General features: G+C 35.5%; 3 protein-coding genes across 3 annotated transcripts in view; 2 read left to right on the top strand and 1 right to left on the bottom strand.

Annotated features, from left to right (window-relative positions):
* Positions 1–7,206, top strand: part of LOC107686602 (cryptochrome-2-like) — a 7,988-nt gene extending 782 nt beyond the window's left edge. The window contains exons 2-6 of the mRNA XM_016483663.1: positions 3,699–3,783; positions 3,970–4,070; positions 4,521–4,679; positions 5,668–5,893; positions 6,821–7,206. Of these exons, the coding sequence (XP_016339149.1) occupies positions 3,699–3,783; positions 3,970–4,070; positions 4,521–4,679; positions 5,668–5,893; positions 6,821–7,206 (957 nt within the window). The remainder of the gene's footprint in view (positions 1–3,698; positions 3,784–3,969; positions 4,071–4,520; positions 4,680–5,667; positions 5,894–6,820) is intronic.
* A 1,190-nt stretch (positions 7,207–8,396) lies between these two features.
* On the bottom strand, positions 8,397–10,539 carry LOC107686619 (glycine cleavage system H protein, mitochondrial-like). Its single transcript, XM_016483677.1, has 5 exons — positions 10,330–10,539; positions 10,053–10,132; positions 9,895–9,958; positions 9,587–9,718; positions 8,397–8,829 (listed from the first exon to the last, which is right to left on the bottom strand). The coding sequence occupies exons 1-5, from the start codon at positions 10,478–10,480 to the stop codon at positions 8,732–8,734; spliced, it is 525 nt and encodes a 174-aa protein (XP_016339163.1). The 5' UTR covers positions 10,481–10,539; the 3' UTR covers positions 8,397–8,731.
* A 4,308-nt stretch (positions 10,540–14,847) lies between these two features.
* LOC107686601 (otogelin-like protein) overlaps positions 14,848–23,585 on the top strand; it is a 34,523-nt gene continuing 25,785 nt past the window's right edge. Inside the window, exons 1-15 of the mRNA XM_016483662.1 lie at positions 14,848–14,885; positions 14,968–15,010; positions 15,295–15,373; positions 16,329–16,421; positions 17,255–17,409; positions 17,493–17,614; positions 18,377–18,582; positions 18,811–18,935; positions 19,097–19,203; positions 20,581–20,687; positions 20,766–20,891; positions 21,096–21,155; positions 21,836–21,981; positions 22,057–22,189; positions 22,615–22,792. Coding sequence (XP_016339148.1) covers positions 14,848–14,885; positions 14,968–15,010; positions 15,295–15,373; positions 16,329–16,421; positions 17,255–17,409; positions 17,493–17,614; positions 18,377–18,582; positions 18,811–18,935; positions 19,097–19,203; positions 20,581–20,687; positions 20,766–20,891; positions 21,096–21,155; positions 21,836–21,981; positions 22,057–22,189; positions 22,615–22,792 — 1,718 coding nt within the window. The remainder of the gene's footprint in view (positions 14,886–14,967; positions 15,011–15,294; positions 15,374–16,328; positions 16,422–17,254; positions 17,410–17,492; positions 17,615–18,376; positions 18,583–18,810; positions 18,936–19,096; positions 19,204–20,580; positions 20,688–20,765; positions 20,892–21,095; positions 21,156–21,835; positions 21,982–22,056; positions 22,190–22,614; positions 22,793–23,585) is intronic.

Here is a 23,585-nt window from a genome sequence, read left to right as displayed (position 1 = left end):
TATATATATATATATATATATATATATACAGTATACACACACACAATAATTATGATTTAAGCAGCTTTATATTTCATATAATATTAATAAATTATTTTTGAATGTTTTTTGCATTTCTTCTCATAAACCCTACGAAATTGGCCCCATTTACTTCTAGTGCCTCATTATAATGCTGATTTTATCTTTTTAAGTAATTCATTTTTTATGGTGGTGCTAGTGGCATATATTTTGTAGTAATCAACATCTGTCGATTAAGCTTAACTTGTGTTTAACACACTCACATTTTCTTTCGAAAATATCCAAATCTACACTGTAAAAAAAAATCTGTAAAATATACGGTAAAAAAACGGCAGCAGTGGTTGCCGGAATTTTACCGTAAAAAAATACGGTAGCTTTCTGAAAAAGGGAGCTAAAAAATAAATGTTACCGGAGACAAAGTGCTGACTGCACAATCTGGAGTTAGAGGTTGGCTGCCAGTGGTCCCTTCTGATTAACGCCAACCATTTATTCCGCCGATCTAACTCCTTTGGGATTGAGTAAAATTGTAGTTCGGGGTTTCTCTGACGACTGTTGTTACACCCAACAGCACAACATATACCGGGCATGTTGTAATTTTTGTGATCCTTCTGTGAGTGCTTCTTTAATCCTTCTCTGACAGCTGTAATCATAGGCTTAAAACAGGTAGCGCAGCTGTGACCGGACACAAAAATGGCGGCGATAAAACACAGTGACGTCACATGGAATCTATGGATACACTGATAACCACCAAATGCAGGTGGCGATGAGAAAGTCACATGATGAACCAAAGCCCATCACAAGCAGCTTTTAAATAATAACATATATAGAAGGTGCACAGTGTCATTCACACAAACACTAAACACCTTCATGTAACACACATGAAACTGAAATAATGCAATAAATTTCAGTTTTTGTCATTTTTGTCAGTTTTATAATTTAATTGAACAACATTAGGTGTAACACACAACCCTAATATACAAAACTGATAAGAAAAAACTAAGAAACATAGTTATTTCAACAAAAAACATCCAATTTGAAATGTAACACTGGGAATTCTGGGAATGTCAATTTACGGTTATTCACTGTAAATTATACGGTCTTTTTTCACTTACAAAAACGGTATACTACCGTAAAATGAATGCCCAATACAGTTTTTCACCGTATATAGTAGAGGAATTTACCGTTAACCATTTAACCGGTTTTTACTGTAGCTTTTTTACAGTCTTTTACCGTTAAATTCACCGTCATTTTTTACAGTGTAGTTTATTTGGGTTTTTATGTGACATTTTGATTTTTTTGTCACCCAATGAAATGGTGAACTGCTTTCTGGCCACTCTCAGTCTCTTTCTCTCTAATCGGCCCTTCATTCAGCAGCCGCTGAGCTTTAAATAAAGAGCTGATCAGATCATACGATGAGGTCAGTGGGACAGAGCGGAGGGAGGTGGGGGCTCGTCTGTATTGATCTGCTGTCTGTTAGACTTGTTCTGCCGTCTAAACATTATTGATTGCACTGTCCTCAAACACAAGCTCCCTGTTCAATTTTCATTTGAAAGCTATTTGTTCCTCTTTAGAAAGGCTTTAGTCCACTTGTAAGTCAATACACATGAAAGAAAAAGATAGTAACACATTGTTTTACACCATTTGCTGCATATGTGTGTCTCTGTGTGTGAGTATATCTGTCTGAGCTTCAAAGAGAGTCGATGAATATGTTTTAAAAGAGCACTGAAGCCATAAGCCATTTAATTGTTATTATGAAATTATTCAACCAGTAAAATATATGTATTTGTACAATATAGAAGGGTTGTCATCTATTTAATAGAAATAAAAATTATATGAAATAATTATATTATATGATCTATGAAATAATGATATAAATGATATAAAATGAAATAATATATGAAATATAAATTATAATATATGAAATAATTCTTATATTAATTTTTATAATATAGCCTCTGTGGCTAGCAATATTTTAGATGGTATTATTGCAGTCACCCTCTGCTGGTACAATCACTTAACTGCACTTTTTTTGTCTCCGCAAAACACTTCAAATATCAAAGCTAAAAAAGCTGTGAAATTGCAAACCAGCAAGCAATAAATAAATTATAAAATTAAAACAAATAATAATATAATTTATTCCTATGAAGCAAAGCTGTATTTTCAGCATCATTACTCCAGTCTTCAGTGTCACATGATCCTTCAGAAATCATTCTAATATGCAGATTTATAATAAAATTTGGAAACAGTTGTGCTGCTTAATATTTTTTTGGGACCTGTGATATTTTTTCAGGATTCTTAGATACAGTGTTTTTTCAAAATAGAAATGTTGTGTTACAATATACACTACTATTCAAAAGTCAGTGTTTTTTACATTTTTTTAAAGAAATTAATACTTTTATTCAGCAAGAATAAATTAAATGGATAAAAAGTGATAGTAAAGACTTATATTTTTAGAAAAGATTTATATTTTGAATAAATGCTGTTCTTTTTAACTTTTTATTAATCAAAGAATCAAAGAAAAAAGTATCACAGGTTCCAAAAAAATAAAAAAAAATATTAAGCAGCACAACAGCTTCAACACTGATAATAAATCAGCATATTAGAATGATTTCTGAAGGATAATGTGACACTTTATACTGGAGTAATGATGCTGAAAATGCAGCTTTGCTTCACGGGAATAAATTATATTTTAAAGTATATTAATTATGCCTTAAAGCAAGACGCTACAGGTGAGTAGGGTAAATTTTTTTTTTATTAATATAGATATTGCCATACTTTCCCCAGTTTATTAATCACAGTAAATTAAGATAATTGTGTTACAATTGTTCTGAAAAATTATGTTTAATTATGCAAATTATGCATTTCTGAAATGTTATGTTTAAATATGCAAACGAGGCCTGTGTCTAATTAAATATGAACTAATTTGCATACATTTCCTGAACAGAAACCTGCATATTGGATAAAGCAGAGATGGTTTTGGATATCTCTTTTTATCATCCCACAAATCAGAAAATAATGTCAACAGCCAGAAAAAAATACATTTCATCATGTTTTAGGCTTGAACCCCTCCGTAAATCCTTCATAATTTAGATAGGAATAAAACTGTAAAGTCTGTTGTATGCTTTAACGATATGTTAAAGCAGTTAGTTTTAGTTTCAGTTAACTAATAACTCTAGTTATACTTTAATGTTAATATACTAATTAATATCACTATTTTTTATAATCTATCTTATCTATCGTATCTATGCTTATTCTATGCTGAAATGTGTATCACGTGTCATATAAAACAATATTTGGATAATAATTTGAATTTACTAGGATGAATGTTTTATTATTAACTAACCATCAGAAAGTACTGTCTTTATGTAACCTTAGTTTCCATTCACACAGAGTGCATTTTTCTTGAGACTTGAGACACGTTTTTTGAAAGTTGAACTTATTTAAACATGAGCGCTGTGGGTTTTTTTTTTTAACGTTGTGTCATGTGCAAGACACTGCAAGAGATGCAAGGTGTAATTGTAACGGTCAAAAACTACCATCTAATGAGTTCACATAATGTAGAAAAGCAATAGAAAAGTTGTGCAGTTGGATGCAAAAATTGTGTTCTGAGTGAACGGTCCCTAAGACTGTATGTTGCCATTTTAAATGATCAAAGTGCTTTTATGATGTGGTATTGACAGATTGACTGGGCCGTGAACATTCGGAAATCATGGTACTTCAGTGAGGAAGGAGCTCTGGCCAGTCTTGAGGCCTTCCTGCAAAATGGTAAGACATATTTACAGGCTGCATGTTTTAATATAGCAGCATTACAAGCCCATCCATCATTTTGCATTCATCAATTGACTTCACTATAGGTGTGTACCGTTATGAGTAGGAGTCAAGTCGTGCGGATGAGCCCAACACCAGCTCTCTATCCCCATATTTGCACTTTGGGCAGCTGAGTGCACGCAGCCTATTATGGGACGCCCGTGGAGCTCGCTGCAGACCTGGCATACTGGCAGCTGTGCCTTTTCCCAGACCTGCCCTGGGAGTCCCTCAGGCCACCGTACAAGGCAAGATTCATATTTATAGCACCGTCCTGCTTCATATTTGCTGACTGAAATCCAATATTGGTTTCTTAATAATTTAGGGCTGCTGATTTCAAAAATCACACTTTCTCACAAAATGTGATGCATTTCATAACATTTTTGCTTTCGACAACCATTTGTAAGGTGAAGAAGTCTTGTATTATCCCTTAATCAGCAGAAAAACCGCCACAAAGACATGATTCCATTAAGAATGGGATTTTGGCTTCAAACCATGTTACTTGCTGAGGAGAGAAGTGCTATTACTTGATCAGATATATGATTTTTGCCAGTCTTTGCCAGGATAATAAAACAGGCACCCACAACATCCTAGAAACTTAGCGGCATCGATTATTGTTACATGTTACATTTGCAATTACATTTGCATACTCCCATGTGCAGGCTCTGCGTTGAAGTTCAGACCCTGTCCATCTGAAGGCATGGCAGCGTGGAAGGACAGGATACCCGCTGGAAGATGCAGCAATGAGACAGCTGTGGCAAACTGACTGGATGAACAATTACATGAGACACGTGGTGGCCTCCTTCCTCATCGCTTATCTGCATATTCCCTGGCAGGACGGATACCGCTGGTTTCAAGTGAGACATGCAGAAGACACTAAATCCTTATTCTTATCATTATTTAGTGATTTTTTTTTCTTGCAATTGCGAGTTTGTATGTCAGAATTCTGAATTTTTCCTTATAATTGTAAGTTTATGTTTTGTAATTGCGTTTATTATTTCTGAGAAAAATCAGAATTGTGAGATGTGACCTTTTAATAGTGATAAAATAAGTGAACTTTTAATAAAAAAGTCTTAATTGCAAGATGTAAATGAGTTTATAACTTGCTGTTTTGTGATTATAAACTTGCAATTCAGAGATATAAACACGCAATTCTGAGAAAAGAAGTTAAAACTGTGAGGAAAAAATGTCCGAATTGTGAGATAAAAATTGTAATCATTTTTTTTATTTTTGGCCAAAATAAGCTTTCATAAAAACGCGATGCTACAGCTAATGCAAAACCTCTAACCATGGGTGCTTTCACACCGGAGGAACCTTTTCATAGTTCCTAGAATTATTGGCGGAAGTTCCCGGTTTTTGGTGTGTTCACACCGCAGGAACGTATTTAGTTCTAGGAACTTCGTTTGGAGGAACTAAATTAGCTCCTACTTCAGAGTAGGGTCTAAAACAGTTCTATAGTAACTACCAGGGATGTATGTGTACACTGATTGGCCAAACGCATACAAAACACCGGCTACCCGGCATTTTTAAAAAGCCTTGTAAAAATCATAGAGCTAAACAAAAAAAAGAAGTGTAATATTTTTCCACATTAAATAATCCAATAGCTCTCACTTGGGAGTGGGCTATTTTGACTTTTTATCCAGTAAGAAACCCCCTAGCAACCAGTCAAAGTACCCTAGAAACCAAATAGCAACACCCTGGCAACCATCTGCAACACAGAAGCATTGTGCCACCGAGTTCAGCATTCAGACACTGGCTTTCTGGTTTGTTGATAGAGAATGTGTCGACTTTATCAGAAATTACTTGTAAAACACGGCATCTCAACACTCTTTCTCCATTTTGCAGGACACGGTGGTAGATGCTGATGTTGCCATAGATGCCATGATGTGGCAGAATGGAGGAATGTGTGGACTGGATCACTGGAACTTCTTAATGCACCCTGTTGATGCAGCGCTGACCTGTGACCCCTATGGCATCTTTGTGCGACAGTGGTGTCCTGAACTGAAAGCACTTCCTGATAACCTCATCCATAAGCCCTGGAAGTGCCCAGCATCAATGCTGCGTAGAGCAGGTTTGTTACACTATGTAATATGTTCATGGTTATCGTGGACTGAAACAGATTAAATGAGATACACTGCTAATATCACATGCAAATGCTTCAAAGTCATTTTAGAGTTTCATATTTGTAGTGGTCAAATAACTGAAAATGCACAAGAATCCAGCAAAAATGCTGGTCAATTTCCAATTAAGGGTTCGTTGATATACCGATAAACCGGTAGAAATTTGACAACCATTTCTATGTGCCATTGTAGTGTGGCACCGTTACAATTTTTTTTCTTTTAATGCTTATTAAGCTCTGCCCATTTGAACAGTCAAGTGATTTTTAGCAGTTTTGGCTTGATACACAAAAGACAATTCAGCTAGCACACTGTTCTAAGACGGTTTTCTGTGTGCACATGTACATAAAGTCGCTGGTGAATAGATAGCATGTGAATACAGAGTTGTTGTTTTTTTTTTGCATTTTATTGCAGTTAAAAGGTGATGAATATGTTTAAAAAGTCCTTTAAAAATGATTTTAAGCATGCAAATAGACACAAAAGAGAACTGTGTTCACACACTGTTTTGAAGGACACCCAAGTGCAAGCACTTAAAGCCCCCTGACAGTATGTGAGTACTGAATTGCAGTGTTTTTCACAATTTATTGCACTAAATCGGACAATTACAATTAAATTTTGTCTTGGTGACTTGGTGTGTATTCACTAGCACAGTAAATTACACATAACGTTATGTTATTTCCAGCAAAAATAACTATTGTCAAATAAATTACTCATATTGCAATATAGGATTTTGGTTATATTATCCACCAGTATTCCCAATAAAATCAAGTTCCATACCTTTTTTTATCACTTGGAAAGACATCACATTATGGAGATAAAATGGGTTGGCTTTAATTAAAAACAAAATCACAATTATCTCATCTATCGCTTTCTGTTCACAGGTGTGGTTTTAGGCAGCAACTACCCAGAACGGATCATTATTGACCTTGATGAGCGACGTGCACAGTCTCTACAGGATGTTGCGTCAGTGAGAAGGCATTTTTGGGAGTTTGTAGACCAGCGATCAGGCTGTGACATGGTACCTGTTCCTGCAAGGCTGGTGCAGGAAGCTCTGGGCAGTATGGAGGATGTTGTGAGTCGTGAAGGAACTGGGTTTCTCCTCCCAGTAATCACCCGCATGGAGTTTAAACACCACTCAGAGGATCCAGACAGGCAAGATAACCCGTATAGACTGGTGTCTTCTGGAGGGTTTGCCTCAACCCAGTCTTGCGCGGCCGGGCCAGACGTACCCCAACCAGAGACAGGTGTCACTGTTCCCCACAGATAACAGACTGACATGTCAAGGCTGGAATACACTACACGACTTTGCACAGATTTGCAGGATGAGGCAACTCCAGTCAGTCAGTCTGCACATTTTCGGTTGTCGGAGTTGATTTCGCACATATTCATGTAGTGTATTATTGGCACAGACTCAGATTTTTTAGCTTCAGACTTTGATCTAGGCTGAGGAAATCAAGCACGTTTGATATTTTGAGCCAGATTTAAAAACCCATTAGCTGCGTCTGAAATCGCATACTAGTCTATAGGTACTACAATTGGTTTGACATTTACTTCACAAGCTCTGAAAAAGTATGTTGTATATAGAATATGGGTGGTATGAATCCCCCATGTTGTCATTGTCACATGACCTACCAGTGTCAGCTGGGTCGCTTCACTGCCATTCACAAATCCTCTCCTGTGGCCTCATGGGATACTAAAGTGTCCATCAGATGTGCACTCCACAATGGCTGCATTCCACTTTGCTTTTAGACACACACTTCCCTAAGCATGTTGTCCAGTTTTTATCTTTAACTGATTAATAACTACATCTGCTCAGAATTTAAGTTGTGTAGTGTATTCCATCCCTTAGTGCCTTTAACTTTTAACAAACATTTGACAGACTTTGGTAAAAAAAAAGATGTAATACAAATAACTTGTATAAGACAGTATTTTGTAATTAGATGTACTTTTATTATTGCTTATGTGTTTATATAATGTCTCGTTACTTTTCAAAGTTATCAGACTTAAGGTTTTTACCTGGTAGATATGAGTCAAAAATCTTATTCTTTTATTACATCTAGAGGTCAGAATAACAGACTTTGGACACTATTTTGACTTTTAAGCAGCTATGTTTGGAAGCAAGTATGGTCAGTTTTTCATGTTGACTATAAATGCAGCATGAGTAAATTTCTTCTTGTACAAACGAACACATCCATCATGGTGTTGGAAATTTGACATATTTATGACTCGTTTTGTTTTCTTTAATGGTACTTTATAAAATAACTTAAAATAATTCATTTGCAGACATTGGGTTCATTTTGTAAATTAGAGGCACATTTGGCATCAAAAAGCAAGATGTCTAAAATAGTTTAAATAGTGGTTTAATGTTAATTAATGTTAAACACTTTAACTCAGTTATGAGTCCTCAAAACTAACATTTCACCAGGTTTCATAGCTGTCCTCAGACTGGACATTGGGTGTCATTCATACTTCCACACTTTATTTGTAGCTTATTCAGAGCAATGACAACATTTTTCAGGAACAGTGTAACATCTACAAAAGAGATGAAACCGTTACATAGGCTGTGTCTCTGTGGCTACATACAGTAACTGGCTCAATCCAACCAGGTATGCTTGTTGTTTTTCAAGCGAAGTGCATAATGTTGTGTCTATGTGGTCCCCTCCAGTGGCTGGGTATGGTTGGATGGGAAAATGTAATTTAGGAGAACATCTAAACTAAATCAACTACTATAAACATTCCTAAATTGATTGTTTTTAAATTATCCCCTATATGCAACATGCCAGCAGCACACTCTAGTCCTCTATAGATTTGATGTATCTCTCATAAGCAGCTTCATCCATCAGTCCATCCAATTCCTCAGGAACAGATACGGTCATCTTCATCAGCCAGCCTGTGAACAAAACACACAATTTTTTTTTTAAATAACTATTACTTAAATCTGATCACAAGACTTAAATGTACTCACCCTCAGGCCATACAAGATGTAGATGAGGTTTTTTTTTTCATCTGAACAGATTTGGAGAAATTTAGCATTACATTACTTGATCACCAATGGGTCCTCTGCAGTGAATGGGTGCCATCAGAATGAAAGTCCAAACAGCTAATTAAAACAACAAAATAATTCACAAGTAATCCACATGACTCCAGTCTATCGATTAATATCGGAAGGCTAGAATCAAGCTTCATGTTTATAAAAAACAAATCCATCAAGACCAAAAAATAACAAATCAGGAGAGAAATATGCACCTTTGGATTTTGATGTGAGAGGACAACAGGTGATGGACTTTTTCCCTGCAGGAGCGTTATAATGGATTATGGACTCCTATTTTAGATTTAAAATGATAATATCTTAATTATTGATTTGTTTCTAACAAATATGCAGCTTTTTGCTTCACAAGACTGATGGACTGGAGAAGTGTGGATTATTGTGATGTTTTTATCAGCTGTTTGGACTCTCATTCTGACGGCACCCATTCACTGCAGAGGATCCATTAGTGAGCAAGTGATGTAATGCTACATTTCTCCAAATCTGTTCTAATGAAGAACTCATCTAAATCTTGGATGGCTTGAGGGTGGGTTCATCTTCATTTTTGGGTGAACTATTCCAGGCCAGTTTGAGTCCAAAAGAGTTTGAAGTAATGTCTCACCGTCTTTATAGCAAGATTTGTTGACCAGTCCTGGGTTGTCTGCCAAGGCATCATTGACATCTGTCACCTCCCCCGTCAGAGGAGAGTACAACTCACTTGCTGCTTTAACACTCTCCAGAGCACCAAATTCATCTACGGTACAGATGCCAGTAAATAAGCAAACAAAATAATAATTAATCATAATATTTGCTTGATTTACTACTAACAAATAACTGTATTTTGTTATAAATAGCTGTATCCTACTGTGAATGTGCTCTTTACAGAACAAGTTTTTCAAAAGCAGTATTCTCCAGAGAAAGAATAGTTACCAGACTGTGATAACTTTGTACCAACTTCAGGGAGCCCACAGTAGACCACGTCCCCCAATGCCTCCTGAAAACATTATAAACCCATGACAACACATCTAATATAGTCCAAAAAACACCTCTTCCTATAAAAATGTAGCTTTAATAATAACCAGTCTAACCTGTGCAAAATTACTGATGCCCACTGTTGCCACACCACTGTCCACGCGAACCCACTCGTGTTTGTCTGTGAACTTCAGTGCTGCAGAATGAGCGAAAGGGTAAAACAGCGTAGAGTAACGGTGCACGTAAATATGCAATCAAATGTTCATGTAATGTGCAATGTTCATTCTGAGTTTATCACTACCATAGCATTTGAAAATGACTGCAACATCAGTGCACAGATACAGATCTAAACTTTCACGCGAGTCGCCTGTAAACATCCATAAGTTCGAATACCTGCGCAAAATCGAGTGGTGGTGCTCAGGGCTCTTATATAACATGTCCTCGCCAGCAGTCTAGCTGGAATCAGAGCGTTTCTGTTTGACAGTCGAGGCAGCGAGGAGGTCAAACTAACAGAAGCACATCGTAATATTGTGCACATCGCCATTATTCCCCGTACGCAAACATTAATGGACGCCGGCGCGCCTCGATGATGTCATTATTCGAATGGCCTGTGCAGTGTTGCCAACTTAGCAATTTATAGCAACTTTTCAGACTACCCTAGCAACTTTTTCTTCCAAAAGCACCTAGCAACAAATTTAGCAATTTTAAACATTTATTTGGCAACTTTTAGCAACCTTTGATAAGGACTCAGACAATAAAAAGGCACACATTGTCCATCCAAATTACACAAAAAGAGGAAACCACAGATGCCTAGCAGTACACACATCACGAGAATTGAGTTAGCTGCTATTTGCAATTGTTCAATTTAATAATAATAATAATTGAATAATACATGTTATTTAGATTGCAATTAGATTGTATAATTTCGAAATTTGAAGCAAAAACAGAATGGTTTGATTTTAGCTTTGTGAATGAGACGCAAATGTCACTCTCTGACAGCAGGTGGCGCTTATGGAACAGCAGGTGTTTATAGGCTGCTGCCCCTTTAAGACCGAATGCACGGATCCAATATAATGATGCACAGGAGATTTCTTTCTCCACTATTTACGTTCACTTAAGACATAACCGACTGTGTTTACGAGAATACTTGCCGAGATAATTTTGTGTGTGTGTTCATTCAGATGCAAGGATATGCGAAAGAGAAATCAATTCTGTGTACGCGCATTCAGTGTTGCCAACTTAGCAATTTTGTTGCTAAATTTAGCAACTTTTCAGACTACCCTAGCAACTTTTTCTTCCAAAAGCACCTAGCAACAAATTTAGCAATTTTAAACATTTATTTGGGAACTTTTAGCAATTTTTGATAAGGACTCAGACAATAAAAAGGCACACATTGTCCATCCAAATTACACAAAAAGAGGAAACCACAGATGCCTAGCAGTACACACATCACGAGAATTGAGTTAGCTGCTATTTGCAATTGTTCAATTTAATAATAATAATAATTGAATAATTGAATAATTGTTCATTTATGATACACTTTGTTAGTAGCTTGTACCTGCGATTGTTGATCAGTTAGTACACTGTAAAAAAAATTGAAAATCTTTCAGGACATTATCCATTATCCATCATCCTTTGTAACCCTGTAACCCGAAAACACAATGCGTAATTTAAAATACAGGTAAAAAAAACCATTACGGAAAATTCTTTCATATTAACATAGTAGATTGTGCCTTATTTTTACAGACTTTTCTTAGAGTGTAGCATACTAACTAACTACTAATACACTGCTTAAAGCATAATTGTTGAGAATGTGTAGAGTTTACTAGCTACTAAAAAAACTTAAATTGTAATCATTCAAAAATGTGTAAGTTTTCAATAATTCAGTGTATTTAAAAATACAGTTATTTATATTTTAATATTATATAATGCATATTATTTTAAAAACAAATCTAAATTAACACATATAAAATATATTTTTTGCTGAGATTTGATGATGTGACAATTTTGCGTCGTGATTACACAATGACGTCATTGAGCAATGACATCACAACGTCATTTAGCAACTTTTAGCAACAAATCGACCTTCCTTTAGCAACTTTCTCTGAAAATGAGTTGGCAACACTGGGCCTATGCGCGCCAAAGCAGTGCTTGTTTGGGTTGGAGGGAAAATGTATCTTGTGAATAATTTGTCTTATATATGTCTATATCTATGTCTATAACCGGATAGTTGAAAAATAACGGGCATTATCTTTTTAGGCAACAACATCAGGATTTTGCGTCAAGTTTATGTATATTTATAGGCCTGGTGTAAAGTGTATATTTCTATATTTTGTAACTGGGTACTATTTTAATCACATTTTGCTTTTGTTAAATTCACATAATAAATCCTTTTAGTACAAATAATCCATGTAGCCTCTTAATTATATATGATATCATAAAACTAGCCTACATATTAATGTTAACAAACATTTATAATAAAAAAAAAAACAAATATTTTTTAAATAGCATCATTTCCTAATTAAGTATGTACTTAAGCATGTCACACTGCTTAAGGAAGTAAACAGATTTTGACAAATTTGTAGCCATAGCTAAAGAAATTATTTTTTACTTCAGTCGGCCTACCTATTTATCACAGGATTCATATAATGCAGAGAAAGTTTTCTGAAAGATTGATGAATCTGTATTACAATATACAGTAAGTCACACAGTTGACCTGCTTGTTTAAGTCGTTTAGTGGATGTTTATTTTTTTAATAACAGCAGGAAATATATTTGGGCTGGAATAAATGAGTTCACAGTGAGCAGTATAGCCTATCCAAAAAAATAAAAAATAAAAAAACTTAAATAGTTGAAACTCTTAAATAGGCGCCAAAGGCATTTTGCGCGAGACGGATAAAGTTACAATGACAGAAATGTCCTTAAAATGTCGAACCTTTGAAAATTATTAAATAATTTGTAATATAATTTTAATAACCACAAAACTTTACGTTCAAAGATTACGTTTAGCGCAGTAAATAGACGCTCGCGAACAAAACCATAGCAACAGCAGGCTGCTCGAGCGCTTTCTTTCAGTGAGGATCCGTAACAGACGAAAGTAAGCAACTTTACTATCATTAATATTTATGTAGCATATTTCTGTATCGCAAGTATATCACAAACAAAGTGTTTGTTTATCAAAAGACGGGCACTACGGTTGGACAAGTCTCGAGACTGAAACCCCAAACCCCCTGCTCCCCCCTTGAAAGTCACTGAATGACTTTGAAAGGTAACTTAACGTTAGCGCAGTGGTTTCATGTTTAGCTAACATTTGTAGGTGTGATATTTGCAACCGGTAATTTATCACCATTGTGACACTGAGCAAGACGATACCACAATACTAGATTAAAATATGAAAAATATAAATAATCATATCCATTGACTGTGCTGTAAACTGTCATTGTGGAGTGAAATTAAACTTGTGTTCAGAGTACTTCTCCTGTGACTGGGATATCATCTGATCTGTATGTAGGTAGATGATGAGTTACCTGTTACCTGCGCGCAGGTGCGCTCCGTCCTCCTGATGCCGCAGAACGCGCAGTACATCATCCTCCTCTGACTGTACAGAAGATGGACGTTTATCCTTCACTACTCTGGGACAAATCACTTTAGTTTGTTAATCGTGCCTCAGAGATTTTAACTTGATTAATCCTATGAGAATCTTTTTCTGAAGGAGAATTTCAATCGATCCTCCTAAAATGATGAAACTCGTAATTTCTTGATCGTTGAAGGACGCCCGTCGACTGAGATGAACGAACAGCGGGACATTCAACTGTTTTCACTCTGTACACTTTTCATTTTCAAGCTATTTGTGCTTCAAGGTAAGTCTAATTTAAATTTGGAATAATTTAGAATTTTAGATTTTTATGAATTAATAATGTACACATTGCCCTTATAAAATCTACTATGGTACCATAGTTTTCCTGAAATACCTTCTTTTTTTTCCTACTACAGTTAAATTGTGGTAATATTGTTTTAGTCATAATACATTCAACAAAATAACAAAAACATTTTAAAAACGTAGAGATCCCATATTAATTTATAAATGGTATTTTGACAAAAAAAAAAAAGTTTAAAATGGTACAATTCTTTAGGGGGTTTTCACTCTCAGATGAAAAGGTACAAAAGCTGTCACTGTGGCGGTACCTTTTCAAAAGGTGCACTTTTGAAGATACTAATATACACTTTAGGTACTAATGTGTTCCTTTAAGGTACCAATATGGACTTTTTAGGTACAAATGTGTACCTTCTAAAGAGATACCGCCCCAGTGACAGCTTTTGTACCATTTTTTTTTAGAGTGTTGTTTGCTATATTGGATGTCATTTATGTAATCTCTGAATTAATTAATTATGTAAATCTATCTTAAGATGTGAAAAACTTAAAAAAAATAAGCATTCAAAACTTTTTGAGTGTACTAAGCATAATAGACTTTTATGTACTTATACAAGAATTTACTAAAAAGTTTTGTTTTGATCCTATGCTGTATTTACAGACTAAAAGATACGTTTATAAATATGCATGAGTTTTGTTTATATAATTTTGCTTTTGACAGGATTTATTTGCCAGGAATCAAACTCAGAAAATAAACTGCCCAGGTATGTGGTTGAATCCAACTTCTTGTTCTGATGCTGTTGACTTTGTGATGCTGATGGCTAGGTGTATGATCATAATGTTTTTAGATTTTTAACATGTTGAGCATAGATTGCAGTTTGATTATACCTTTAAAAACTGGTGAACCCTATCAAACATCCGCTATAACAAGGAGGTTTTGAGCAGAGAGACAGTGTCAAGTTCTACATGCAATCACTGATAAGATGTTAAGTGTTTGGTCTAATGTTTTGCAGTAACCATTAAACCAGTTCCTTGAGAATCATGCAGTCCATCAGCGTGACTGTGACTGTGACTGCATGGCATCTTAAGTGTTTCTGAACCTTTAGTCTCACAGTCGCCGCACTTTTAATACTGCTCTCTTTGTGCCACTTTTAAAAGGAGGGTTAATGCACTGCGGCAGAAACGGGATCTCTTCCGTGAAGAGGTGAGTATACCTAAGAGAAAGCGACAACCACACACACACACACACTCACAAATACTGAGATACACTCTCAGTGCTGACAAAGCTGTCTTTGTGGAGTTTACACAAATGCTACAGCCACTGAAAGCTCCACTCCCAAATGTCTGCAGTGGCAAAACCATGTGAAGGAATGCCAAGACAGGTTCACCAACATGGCTTAGTGGCTAGACATGGTACTGTTGCCACTATAAGCCAATAGACCCAAGCACTTGGCAAATTCTTAGTACTGTTTTTTTTTTGCTCTGCAGACCCTTAGCACAGTGCTGTCTGATTCAGCGCTACCACGAAGAGTTCTTCATAATTATACAGCGAGAGATGCATCAACAGGTATTTTGTATACTGTGTGCACACACAAACACATAAGATTTGCAGAGATATGTACAGTCATACTTGAGTTTGCATGCTAGAAACATCAGTTATGAAGTTATATTTCAATAAACTAATGTTTTGTGAAGTTACGCCACTGTCAGCTTAATTGTGAACTAAGCTTTGTGTGATTTGGTCATCTAAGGCCAAATGTTTTTAGATTCATTTTTACCAATAATGAATAAAATTTAAAGGATAAAGGATTATGCGGGGTTATTATAGTTAACTGAAACCATTACAAAATGTTAGTTGAAATAAATGTTTAAATAAAAATAAAAAACGCTGAAAGAAAATATTGAAAAAAAGTAACATTACATAGTGTAAATAGAATCTATAACTATTTGCACTTAGTGTAAATAGCATATCGCTAAGAAAATACTGCTATTTTCACTTAGTGTAAATAGCATCTAACTAAGATTAATAAATGCTGTAAAAGTATTGTTCATTCTTAGTTCATGTTAACTAGGCTAATGTTAACTAATGAAATATTATTGTAAAGTGTTTCCAAAATATTGTTCAAATTGTTACTGCCTTTAAATATTATTTTGGAATAATTTTAAACCACACAATTGAATATAATAGTATACTATAATAAACTATAATAGTATCTCAATGATGCTAAAATAACATTGGGAGTATCCAAAAACCAGTGGTCAATTTAATGGTTAGACATTTAAATTAATGATTTAATGAGGCTTTGGAAGCTTTGAGTAGGAGACCCCAAAGTTGAACAGTAAACTATTCAAAATCATCTATACAGTCCTTTAGGTTGCTTTAGACTGCCAAGCAAAGAAAAATCAAAAATCTGTCACAACAAAAACACTGGAGCTATTCACCTTCAGTGCTTGGCCCATAATTGTAAGTTTCATATTAATGCGTTGTGCAATGTACCTTTCTGTGTTTGTTTGTGTTGTAGAATATTGTGGGTGTCTTAATGGTGGCTGGTGCCAGGAAGAAGGACGCTGTGATTGTGCTCAGTTCCAGGGTCTCGGGGATCGCTGTCAAATCAGTAAGAAGCACACACTGAAGTTATATTAAATTCAAAATGAAACTTGTCTCCATGTAATTATAGTAAGGTACGGTCTGATATTATCATCTGCCACCCAGTGCTGACCATTAAATGTGGATGAAGGAACCCTGAATTTAATTACTGCACTAGAATTCAAGTGGCATTACTCACTGGTTCCAGTTAATCTACGTGACTATGTTTTACTGCATTTGGTAGCATTGGATTACAGATGTTCTGGGAATAGATGGCTGGTTACAAAGAGCTCTGTATGTGTGTTTAATTAACCACTCACTATAAAGCTAGGCAGCTGGTATGACCAACAGAATAACAGGTTACTACGTATACAGTATTTATATAAGCTATACTGATTACATGCCCAACGGGGCATAGATTACATGGGGCACAAATATTGAATTAAATGGTTGAATAACCAAAAAATATTTGTTTCCACGAAAATATTAAGCACAGCGTTTTTCATCATTGATAATAATCAGAAATGTTTCTTGACCAGCAAAATCAGCATATTAGAATGATTTCTAAAGGATCATGTGACACTGAAGACTGGAGTTATGGCTTCTAAAAATTCAGCTTTGTCATCACAGAATAAATTACATTTTAAAATATATTCAAATTTCATAGAATAATACATTTCATAGTATTACTATTTATACTGTATTTCTGATCAAACAGATGATGTAAACGAGTAAACGAGTCTTCTCCAAAACGGTGCACATATTTGTAACCATTCAGTTCCATAATTCTATAGTATTACAAGGACCTACCAACCACAATAGTTTTTTTGTATAGGAGATTTTTGTCTTTTTTTGTGTCAGTTCCCAACCATGGTCAGGACAGGGATGGGATTTGCCGTTCATGGGGTCAGCATCATTTTGAGACCTTTGATGGAATGTATTACTACTTCCCTGGAACCTGTTCGTATATCCTGGCCAAAGACTGCCATTCCACAGAGCCCCAGTATACAGTGTGGGTAAGTTACAGCTGCGCCAGGTCTGTTTGCTATATATGTTTTTCTTTTGATACCTGCATTGCTACTTGATTTCTCTTTGGCAGTTTCATAACAGTCGTTCATGTAGAGCTTCAGTGTATTCATGTCCACGTGGTCTGAGTCTGTTCTTCCCAAATGAAGAGGAAATCTATATTAGTGGTTATCAGGTGCTAAAGGGAGGACATAGGTGAGTTTGGACATTTTATTAATATTAAATTGATACTTTTATTTAGCAAGGATGCATTAAATTACTCAAAAGTGATAGTAAAGACATTTATATAATGTTACAAATGATTTCTAAAATAAATGCTGTTCTTTTAGTCTTCCTGTTCTTTAAAGAATCATGAAAAACTCAAAACTTAGTTTCCACAAAAATATTAACCAGCGCCTTTTTTTTTACATTGATAATAAGAAATATTTATTGAGCAGCAAATCGGCATGATTAGAATGAGTTCTGAAGGATCATGTGACACTGAAGACTGGAGTAATGATGCTGAAAATTCAGCTTTTCATAACAGAAATAAATCACATTTCAAATATATTAAAATAGAAAACGGTTCTTTTAAATTATTATCATATTTCAGGGTATTACTGTTTTTGGTGTATTTTGGACTAAATAAATGCACCCTTAAGCGTAAGAGTCCTCTTTTTCGAAACCATTAAAAAGTCTTAACGACCCCAAACTTTTTGAACAGTAGTGAATCTTGGATGAATTAAACTACAGGTATTAAAGAAAAAAATATGCTGATGGGGAGATAAATCATTCGGTTTGATGTGTATGTTTTGTCAGAGAACATTCGAAACCTTGGCCACTTTTGGTATTAAATAGCTTTGAGGTCATGATAGCATGATGATGATATAATATCCAAAAAAGTCCCAGGCAACACATTTCAATATCAAACTTAATCAAATTCTTGTGTCTTTTGTCTGTTTCTTGTGCATTTATCAGACTGAGTCTGCCACAGACAGTGCGTAATGTTTTCATTGAGCGCTTGGCTGACTATATCCTGGTGAAGAGCACGTTTGGCTTCTCTCTGGCGTGGGACGGAAGCTCTGGAGTCTACCTCAAAATGACCGAAGCACACAAAGGAAGGCCTTGTGGTCTGTGTGGAAACTATAATGATGACGGATCGGATGATCTCAGCAGCAGCCGCGGTGAGACAAACAGGCCCAGACACACACTCATCATCTCAGTCAGCAGCAAATTCAGGACAATTATATCAAAGCTGAGCAGAGTTGGATACTCAGTCAATCCCACTGTTGTCTATTTAGAGATGAGTTGTAACATTTTAGGGGCAATTTAATTCTTAAACAGAATTTTATCATTTCTGTTGGAAAAAGTGTATTATGGTGTCCTTCATGCTTTGCATTTTGCACTATTAGGTATAGTCTCTGAAGACATTGCTGATTTTGGGAACAGCTGGGCAGTAGATTTGCCCCAAGAGAGACCCTGTCCTGAGGTTGATGATGATTTCCCTGGACCTTGCTCATCTGAGTCAGATATGGATGTACGCTTTCACGCACTGCATAATGGGTTTGAACTAAGCTAAATGGGTCTTAGAATGTATGATAGTTTAAAACAAGAGTTTTTAAGGTCAGAAAATATTTTTGATTATTCAACTTAAAATGTGTTTTAGCAACTTTGCCTGTTTGTGTGTTATCTGAGCAGGATGCCATTGAGAAGTGCAGCGCATTGCTTTTCTTTCCTTTCATCTCCTGCCATGAGAACATTGACCCAAATCCATTTGTCGCCAGCTGTGTTTCGGACATGTGTGTGTAAGTCAAGTGTGGTGCTTTTGTCTAAATGGTGTAACTGAAGTTGAACCCTGCTGAAAAAAACAAGCTAAAGGTGGATTGCTGATCTTAGCTGGATTAAGCGGTTCTATGGTCTCCCAGCCAGACCAAACTTGTGTTTAGCTGGTCAGTTTGCTTGTCTAAAAAATACTGTAAAACTATCTAAACTGACAGGCCTTACCAGATTTTGCTAGAGTGAGAGATCACCTTAGACTTGTTTGATAGACTTTTTCATCAGTTTTATTTAAAGAGTTTTTCAGTATTATTTATATAATAATATAGGATTTATTCATATTAATTTTCATTTTTCAATTACATTTTTAGACATTTTTAATATAAGTAATTTATTACGTTTTTTCATATTAATTACATTTATTTTTATTTCCATTTTAGTTTTAGTAATTTTAGTCCTTCAATTTCAACTTATTTAATTTCAGTTGCCAAATCAACATTTTTCTAAAGTAATGTTTGAATTTTATTTTATTTTATCTTTATTTTAGTTAATAAATTATTCAAATAAATGAATGACAACATTCATATTTTTAATAGTTTATTTTTAGTTAACAATAAGAACACTGATATCAAACTTCTTAAACCTTCTTTTAAATTTCAGCAATCATTGGATCACTGGAACTTTAAGGCCGGTTGTCTTAGAACTAAAATTAATTGGGAATTCTGTAATTTGATCTTTTGCAATTATTAGCTTAAAATGTGGGAACATGACTGTAGAAAATAAACAGTGAACTTAAAGTAAGATGACTAATTGTAGCATACTAACAGTATTAATATTAACCTTTGTGCTAATGTTAATGTTGAACATTTCTGTTTCTTACATTTAGGATTTTAATTAGAATAAGCATTTCTCTCTGTCCCTCTCCCTTCTTGAATATTTTTTTCCTCCCTAGCTTATTTCCAGCATTCCACACCTCCCAATTCCAACAGGATTATGTTAATTATAGTAATGAAAATACCTTGCATATGTCAAAAGCTGCAGAAAGAGTGTTTGTGAATATATGTAGCCTATATAGGTATGTGTGTGCATGCATGTGTTTGTGCTTGTACTAGAATTTGTAAGAGTTTGTGTGTGTGTGTGTGTGTGTGTGTGTGTATTGATTACAGTGATGAAATAGCTGCTGGTAGTTATGAACAGATTCAGACTCAACTGTTGATTGAAGAGGTAGTGAGAGGATCAGGTTGCAAGAGGATGTTGAACTTGCAGCTTTAGTGCTCTTACAGTCTCACATCACCATACTGAAAGAATTGACTTTTCCCCTATGTTCTTTCTTAGAACCATTTGTACTTTTGGCTGTTTAGTGCTTATTAACCTTTCTTTTTTTTTTTTATTATTATTATTTCTAGGTCAGATGATGAGGAGACATTTTGTCGGACTCTTGTTGAGTACACCAGGGCCTGTTCTCATGTGGGATACCCCGTCAGAGAGTGGAGGGACAGTTTTCCTACATGCGGTCAGTCGGCTTTCATGTCATAAAGGAAACGCATGTCATAAACTTTGCAGCTTGTGATGTAATATGTTTGTGTTTCAGCGGACAGATGTGAGGATAGTTTTGTCCACAGAGACTGTATCAGCTGCTGCCCACCTACATGCATGTTTGAGAAAGAGTGTTTGGGAACCAATCTACACTGTCTGGATGGATGCTACTGCCCAGATGGTACAGTAAGACCAATAATCAGATGCTTAAATGAGCATAAAAATCTTAATATTTGTGAATGTTTGCTATTATAAGGACTACACAAATAAGCAGTTTAGGGCACTTCAGAATGCATGTTGCAGTTATTTGTTGAACATTTTAACTTTGGTATGATTTTAGTGACTTCTTTTACTCATGGCTCTCTTTCTGTCTGGCTTTTCTCAGGTTTGATCTTACAGAATGGCACCTGTATAGCAGTGTCTCAGTGCCCCTGTGTGTACCATGGTACACCATATCCTCTTGGTCATGTATTGGAGCAGGGCTGCACTGTCTGGTTAGAAACATCAAATTTTTACTCTTTTACACCTAAAACACCAAACAAAACTTTCTTTATTTTTTTTTTACCTACAGTTAACCGTAGTAGCTAATTATAGAAAACGGTTCCATAACAAATGAACTTCTCATGTGTTAAATTCATGAATCATTTAAATCAATTAATGAATTAATATAATGTGAATTACATTTTCAGTGTCTGTATGGGAGGAGTGTGGAACTGCACAGAGAATAATTGCACTGGTAAATAAAAACTTTGTATACCCCAGTTTTACAGAATACCACATCAAAACAGGCATCTTTGTATTTTTAGTATAACACAACTTCTAAGTTATTTTTACCACAATGTTTTGATATAGCTTTCTACTGAGACATTTGCGTTCACCAAAGAAACTTTCTTTGCATGTGAATGTTTTTTTTGTTTTTTTTGTGCAAATGCAAAAGTTTTACGAGCAAGCAGAAACTCAACTTTTGTGAGCAAACGCAAAAACGCAAAAACATTAAAATATTATTTTTCCTCCCATCTCATATTTTTGTCATCACCATCTTCCCTTTGGGGCTGCATAACTTAAAAAGTAAGTGTGTTGTCAAAAATGATTTTGGAATTAAATTATAATTTTTTTAACCTCCAGCGGAATGCACAGTAATGGGTGACGCACATGTGACCACTTTTGATGGGCGGATTTTCATGCACATGGGCTCTTGCCAGTATGTGCTAGTGAAGAGCCGCAGCAGCACCAAGTTTACTGTGACACTACTGTACACAGCCTGTGGAGAGGTAAGAAGTATGTTTCTGGGTATGTTTGGCATCAAGATGTTTTGTTTGTGTTTAATGGAGTCTCTCGTCTCTCAGTCTCAGGAGCACTCTTGCATCCACTCAGTGGCTCTGGTGGTGGATGAAGATGTCAGCAGGCAGGTCACTCTCACCAGAGAGGGGGAAGTTGTTATTGGGGCCAGTATGGCTGTCAATTTGCCTTACTCAGATGGTAAAGTTCTCAGTTTTACATCAGTATTGGGCCACTTTAATAGTAAATGTATTCAAAATGAATAGGCAGCCTATTAATTTTGATGAAAGCAAAACTGTGAGGGTCAGTTCTAGATCATATCTAATTTTCAAATTTTTACTAAAGTCCATTATCTTTTATTTCACATTTCTAGGTTCAGTTCTGAACGTAGAAATGCAGTAATACATATATGTTCAGTTAGTTAAAAATGCTTATAAATAGTAAGATTAAGTAATAATAGTAGAAAAATAATAGAGATATAATTAAGAATAGTAAAAAGCTATAAGTAGAGCAATAAATAAAAAAATAAGCAAAAATGTTACTTTTTACACATTACTTAACATTATGTTACTTGAACATATATTGGATTAAATAAATTGTATTTCCCTTTTGTTTTTGTTTGTTAGACATGGTGAACATTCGCCGGCTGACATCTTTGTTTGTGGGTCTGCGGTCTGTCTTTGGCCTGAGGTTTCAGTATGATTGGCAGGGTGGACGAATCTACCTTCAGCTAGACAGCACCTGGATGGGCTCCACACTCGGCCTATGTGGGACCCTCAATGGAAACCTACGGGATGATTTCCTGTGAGAAATGGAGGCTGGTCCTCTGAATTTACATTTAGTAATTTATAGAAAATAATAGAATAATAATAGAATAATAGTAATAATTAATAATGATATAGTATATATTATTAAATGATTATTATTATTATTATATAGTAATAATTTATAGTAATAATCACAATAGAATTTCTTTCAGCAAAACATTTTAAATGTCTTTCAATAACTTTTTGGTTTGCATTATGCAGTCTCTTTTATTAACATGAGTGTGTGCTTGACATGAGTAGGTTCGATTCCCAGGGAGTGCATGAACTCATAAAATGTATGACGCCGTGACTGAGTGTGGAATCATGGGAGTTGTCGTCTTCATCCCCACAGCCGATGCAATCCGACGGGACTCAGGCAGAAATCATGTTCATGGATGAGGCTGAAAGCCATCGAAGCGAAACGAGGCCGCTGAACAAGCGTGACACACGGCTCGAAAGCAGCGGAGCTTTTATTATGCCACAGTCGACCGCTTCTGCTGCTTCAGGTTATGCGTATGTGGGGTAAAGCAGCGCTGTTTTATCATACTAGATACATTTGAAAATTCTGTTATAATGCTACTCTGTGCGGTCGTCACGGGTCTATTAAAACGCATAACATATTAAAGCGTCTTTGGTGTTTCCATGTTTTCTACAAAACAAAACTGGAAATCGAGGGTGTATGATGTCATTGGCAGGCGACACAATGACACTATGGACACAATCCGTGTCACTAGTTAAAATTGCTTATTTCTCTGGATTTAAACATTCTTCGAAACATTTGGGATAATGTA

Source organism: Sinocyclocheilus anshuiensis, unplaced genomic scaffold (assembly GCF_001515605.1).
Source record: "Sinocyclocheilus anshuiensis isolate Anshui unplaced genomic scaffold, SAMN03320099.WGS_v1.1 scaffold733, whole genome shotgun sequence".
In the NCBI taxonomy this organism is placed as follows: Eukaryota; Metazoa; Chordata; class Actinopteri; order Cypriniformes; family Cyprinidae; genus Sinocyclocheilus; species Sinocyclocheilus anshuiensis.
This window is presented reverse-complemented; position numbering and strand designations above follow the sequence as displayed.